The following is a 5948-nucleotide window of genomic DNA, read 5'->3' as shown; positions in this document are numbered from 1 at the left end:
ATGACAGGGCGCGCAAAAAGAAAACTCAAATCTAGTAAGGTAATTTTACACAGTTTGACCATCCCGTTTTGGTTAGCTTGGATGTCACTTTATATCAGAAAAGACGCTGTTCTGCGTGTGTCTAAAGCGCTGTGGGCAGGGAAAGTGTTGGCTGGCTGTGTGAACGGCGGTGGTCAGACGACAACATGGCAGCGTTGTCATGAACATTCCCAGCTAACGAGGCCACATCCAGTGATTTTTTAGACAAACGCTTCGCTGTAGCGACACAAACCAACCCGTGCAAATCACGCAGCGACTCGGGCCGACACGAACGCGTTGAACTGCAGAAATCCACGCGGTGCGTCTTGTTTTGATTCGCGTTGTGAACCCACAAAGGCTTAAAAAAATAAAAATAAAAATAAAATGACCGCCGTAACTGTTTACTTTGCGTCGGAAGTTCTTCCAGTTCTCGGTCCAACACACCTAAACCTTCCTTAATGTAGCCTTATTTTTGTCAAGTTGAGTAAACACAAAGGATTTTGCATCCAGGAATTAGGACTTGACAAGGACTGAAATAAGGGTACCTTATAATTATAATATTATTAATTACCCATAATTAGAATTTAATTATAGCAATCCTAGTAAATGGTCTTTTTTTAAAAGACTTTGTCAACCCGTATTCTTTTAAATTTATATGAAAAATTATATAAAGGAGGTAAGGAGACACCATTTTGATAATAGCCACCACATCAGTTTAAATGAATACACTGTAACCAGATCTATCCTGTTAACTTTATAATTAAATTGTTTTTATGATCCATTCTTTCAGGTGTCGGGTACAGGAAATGGGTGCTTAAAGAAAACCTGCACGGATGAATCCAAAGTCGTGCCTTTGTCAGATGTGGATTCAGAGAAGCGTGAAGAGGTGGTGCAACGATACAACCTTCCGATGCCAGAAGACCTTTATCACTTCTGGGACTTCTGCAAAGAGCTTTCTCCTGAAAGCCCCTGTGGTACGCTGTCCAGCTAAGGATTGTCTTTGTTACAGTTATACTGATAGTGCATATCGATTTTTAGACGTGGAAGGAACGTACCGTTACTTAGCCAATGGGAAGTCTGGATTAATGGGTTCGATGCCCAGATTCTTGTTCCAAACCTCCAGAAACCTGCATTACATTTTTACATTGGGATGTAAATACCATGGCCTGAAGTAAAACGTGTGTGAGTGCTACCGCTCAATGGCACGTCGCACAGCAAATAACTTGTCTGTTAAATACAAAACGAAAAAGATTTGCTTTGCCACAAGTTTTCGCCCGACTTCTGGAAATTCCAGATGTTGTATTGCCAGTAGTTTTAGATGAACCAGGTTCCAGTTTTAGAGATGTAGCAACAAGAAAGTAATGGAATATTTGCTGTTCAATTGAACAGCATAGTCATTTCTTAATTTAACAAAAGAACATATTAATGGTGCAAATTAAAAAATCTATCAAACCTGTCCGAAAAAGACTAATTTATAGAACTTCTGCTTGAACGTTTGAGTGAAGTCTCAATGCCGACTCATTTCTCTTTAAATCTATGCAGGTGCGCTGAAAGACACATTTGGGTTGCAGTTGGTTGGTCCTTTTGAAATTCTGGCAGGAGTTCACAAAACCTCAAGGAATCCTCAGCCCAACTTCCACCTTCATTGGAGATATTTCTATGACCCGCCAGAGTTCCAGACCATCCTTCTGGGAAGTGCGGACAGTCAGCATCACATTGGCTACTACAGGTATAAGAACGCTGAGCCTATTATAATGAGGAGTTGATCACGTTGAAACAGTGACAATTCTGTCTCGTGAGTATTTGGGATTGTTTTTAATGTATTGTTCCCAAAAAATCCACCAGGGATACTCCGGATTCCCTTCCTTCTTTTGTTGGGGAAAGTGAAGCTCAGAAAGGCGCCGGCATCACGCCGACGGGGGATAACGTGTTTGCTGCCGTGCTGTGAGTAACCATGTTGGCCATGGAGAAACATTTTGCTTGTGTGAGATCACTTACAGAGAAAGAACGAGTGTCTACGAGTGTCATCCCACCCGTCCTGATCCATTTTGTTCCCTCCTTCGTCAGCCTGTATCTGTTCAGGAGGAGGAAAGAGGGGCGTGGAAAGAGAGCTGGGGGAGAAGCTTTGGAAAGCTTAGAGGCACAGCTGAGAAAGAGAGCAGAGAAGCTGGGCTTGCCTCTGGAGCAGAAGACCAAAGGCATGAAGGAGAGGGACAAGAAGGTAGCAAACTGTCCCAGATACACAAACATACACTCAGCATCGTCTCCATATAGTCTCCATACAATGCAAACCCAAGAGTGTGTGTGTGTGTGTGTGTGTGGGTGGCTTGATGCGTTCATTATTGTGTGTATTCATAAATCTGAATTTGTCGTGTCGCACCATAGGTGGTCACCAAGACGTTCCACGGTGCAGGCATCGTTGTTCCCGTCGACAGAAACGATGTAGGATACAGAGAACTACCAGAAACAGACGGTGAGCTCATCTTCATTTTTTGGGGTCGGTCGGGTGTTTCATGATGTAGTTCTGTATGGTTACGTATTCTAAAACAAAACAATTCATTAAAAAATATCTTTCTGTTTTGTAAATTGAATCTATTATCATGCCAACACATTTAATAGCGAGAGAACGTTTATTCTTCCCATCATATGTGCTCACATCTCCCTCCATTCTTGTGGATATGTTTATTGCACCCATGAAAAATGCTGAGCTTCTGGTCCCCCTCAGTGCTTCAGTGGCGAGTCTAGATTCTGCCTACAGAACTTGGAATGTAGGATCAAGGCGTGGAGAAGAGAGAGTGCTCCACACGACCGAGGGTCCTGCTGTGAAATCAATCAGTTGTTACATTTTCAATATGTTGTTTCTTCATACTTCGATCATCCAAATCATCAAACAAGAGCCAACAGAAAAGAAAGGCTGTTTGGCATTTGCAGAAAAGATTTGGTAAATATTCATGGGTGTAACCAACATCCTCGGCTCTGCTGCTCGTCCCACAAATATGGCACCATTTAAAAAAGAAAAAACATGCTTGGAATTAAACATGGAATGAAATATGCTTCACAACGGTATAAGGTTTATTGCCAAGAAGGACTGTAAGAGCAATAAAAATAACATACAAAGTGACTGCATTACATTTTTGCATAGTTTATAACCTATGAATGAGATTTATTTATCTTTCTTTATATGTCCAGCTGGTCTGAAAAAGATCTGTAAGGCTATTGCTGAAGCCCGGAGTGATGAAGAACGAGTCCAAGCCTTCGGACCTCTGCAGGAGATGATCACGTTTGTTCAGTTTGCCAACGACGAGTGTGACTACGGCATGGGCTACGAGCTTGGAATAGACCTCTTCTGCTACGGATCCCACGTAAGTGTTTTTTAGGTGAAGCGTAGGATCCCTGCCACAGTTCCACTCAGAGAACTAACTTTACATTGCACCGCGTCCTGGCAGGCGAGCCCTGATTCTTGATCTTAAGGGAATTTATAACCTTCTATCTCCGCAGTATTTCCACAAGGTTGTCAAGCAGCTTCTGCCCCTGGCCTACAGCTTGCTGAAAAGAAATTTGTTTGGGGAGATTCTGGAGGCCCACATCTCCCACCGCAGCCACGATGACCTGAACCAACTCCCCACGCGTTAAGAATACTCGGAAGTACATTACAGTTCCAGTTCTTATAGAATACTCCACCGTTTGTCCTTGTCTAATGTTGTTTGTCACTGTTGGTGTTTTTGGGGCTGCTTGTCATTGATCAGGACCAGTTCATTGTCCTGGTTGTAAAAGGTACATGCCAAATAAACTATTTATATATATAAATGTATATAATTGACTGAATTTGTTTTTAAACATAAGTAGCCTCAATGAAATCTTACAATTATGGTGTGAAATCTACAAACGATGCGGTCACGTGAGATGCCAAACTCAAAAAATATGTTCGACAACATGATGAACTTTCCAAGAGTTTTCTAGTTGTCTATAAGCTATTGTTTATCATAATGTCATTTTTTTTTAGATTATCAAGGCAGACTATTTTCATTATAGGAAATGTATTCTAGTGCTGTATAGAGCGCGATATGCTGCAGTGCATATAGAGGGCAGTGTTGCATTTAAACAGGCATTGACGTCACCCTCATACTGCCTGAGTCATGTCTACAGGTTAGATACATTTAATTTAGATTCACTTTAATGTCTTCCAAAGAGGGAATTAAGAGCGTTTACACTTGGGTTGTCATTAAAAAAATAAAATTACCAGTAGTGTGTAGCATAACAAAGACAAATGAACCTCCGGGCTCACCTGCGAGTACATGGACATCCATATACTGGTACTATCAGGCCCAAAAATATTAAATGTTTTGGATTTTATTTGGAAACATTCTGTCTATTAATGCCATGTGAGCTTCAGCTAGATCACGTGGCAGATGATGGATGATGCTGTTTAGCGGTCCAAACGCATACAGACCAATTTCAATATCAACAATATGGTATATGTGTAATTGATAAAAAAAAACTGCATATAAATGTGGTAGCTGAGGTTTGCCATACCTAATGTCAGCTCTGTAAAGCTTAGTTTCTGTCTGTATCATGATTTCTTGCAACTCCATTTCACCGTCCTTCTCTCAGACCCTGCCTGTGATTTAAATGTCTGTTATTGATCGTGCCCAGTCAACCTTTGAATTTGTAGCTGAGCGAAGAGACGGGCCTGAGAATGCTAAAAGATAGACAACAGCATTAAGTATAAAGGTCATGTGTCGGCAAAGGAGTTAAACACCTCTGGTTGTTGGTAAATATACGTGCCAACACTTTGAATTGACTCTTTTTTTTACGATGGTAGCAAAAGAAGACACATTTCCGATTTGTTTACTTATAAACAGATATAGTATTTACAGATTTTCTTTGATACATTTACGATTCTGTCTACATATTTATAGATTTCTTGGCACATTTTGACATCTATCTAAAGTATCTATGTATTAACAATAATTGTATTGATATATATATATACACTAACAAAACATTTCCAGATTTCAGTTCACTTGCAAATCTTAAAGCTATTTTATAGTTATAAGATCTCAGGATCCACACACAGACTAAATCCTCATATTCAAATGTTTCCCACATTAATATTAATCTGATTAAACACACTATCCTTCACATTTTTAAAGAAATGAAGAGGCTTAAGATTATGTTTTTTTTTCTAATTTATCATCCTAATCGAGACGTGTTGGCGAAGTTTCCGACAGTCCGTGAAGGACACATTGATGCTGCGGTGTTTCGTGGGGGGGGGCGCGCGCGTATGGGGCGCGCTCACATCACACACACACACACACACGCACAGCAACACACCGGGAGCATCTCTGGGAGGGAGGGAGGCAGGAGCGCTCCTGTTGGTTTGACAGCCTGGAATCAGACTCTGTTTTTGCGTTTTCTCACGTTCCACGACGAGCTGCCTTCTGACGCAGCAGAATGCGCCCTGGCCCGTCTGGACTCTTAGGCCCACCAGCGATCCATGCACCTTGAACCTGGCAACAGGACCCGCGCCGAACGCGTCTCTCCCCGGGGCACCTAACCCGTGACAGGATGCAAAGGAGCCCCGAAGAAAGCCGCTCCAGGGGCGGCGACTCCGACAGTGACTTGAAAATGGCCTCTTCCAGCAACGCGTCTCCCGAGGGTGGACCGCCGCCACTGCAGCACCAGAACCGGATACGGCAGGTGGGTGTGTGCGCGCAAGAATCGCGCTCTCCGCATTGACTGGTCCAGCCAAAGCCGTGGCTGATCTGTGTGTGTGTGAAAGGCGATGCCGCGCGTCGTGCGTCGGCGCCGACGGTCTGCCAGATGCGTTCAGATGTTCCGTTAGATCGTGCCCGTGCGCAGAGAGAATCCGCCGCCTGCTTTGATCAGACACTTGGACACGCTGTGCGTCAGGGTTCAGATATGATCCA

The 5948-nt window shown here is 42.8% G+C and overlaps 1 protein-coding gene across 1 annotated transcript; it reads left to right on the top strand.

The window, feature by feature from the left end:
* Positions 1-3795, top strand: hpf1 (histone PARylation factor 1). The gene is made up of 8 exons (XM_068751248.1): positions 1-39; positions 809-992; positions 1561-1747; positions 1864-1962; positions 2086-2239; positions 2404-2491; positions 3208-3380; positions 3517-3795. Exons 1-8 carry the CDS (start codon positions 1-3, stop codon positions 3649-3651), a joined length of 1059 nt encoding a protein of 352 aa, XP_068607349.1. The 3' UTR covers positions 3652-3795.
* The last annotated feature ends 2153 nt before the right edge of the window (positions 3796-5948 follow it).

The sequence above is a fragment of the Brachionichthys hirsutus genome, chromosome 17 (assembly GCF_040956055.1).
Source record: "Brachionichthys hirsutus isolate HB-005 chromosome 17, CSIRO-AGI_Bhir_v1, whole genome shotgun sequence".
NCBI lineage: Eukaryota > Metazoa > Chordata > Actinopteri > Lophiiformes > Brachionichthyidae > Brachionichthys > Brachionichthys hirsutus.
The sequence above is the reverse complement of the archived record's forward strand: the minus strand, read 5'-3'. Positions and strand labels throughout refer to the sequence as shown.

What these genes read in the sequence shown, in the direction of transcription:
- hpf1 (XM_068751248.1), top strand. Translation starts at nt 1, where the DNA reads ATGACAGGGCGCGCAAAAAGAAAACTCAAATCTAGTAAG. An exon ending in GAAAACTCAAATCTAGTAAG is followed by an intron (nt 40 to 808) that starts GTAATTTTACAC and finishes CCATTCTTTCAG; the next exon opens with GTGTCGGGTACAGGAAATGG. An exon ending in TCTTCTGCTACGGATCCCAC is followed by an intron (nt 3,381 to 3,516) that starts GTAAGTGTTTTT and finishes CTATCTCCGCAG; the next exon opens with TATTTCCACAAGGTTGTCAA.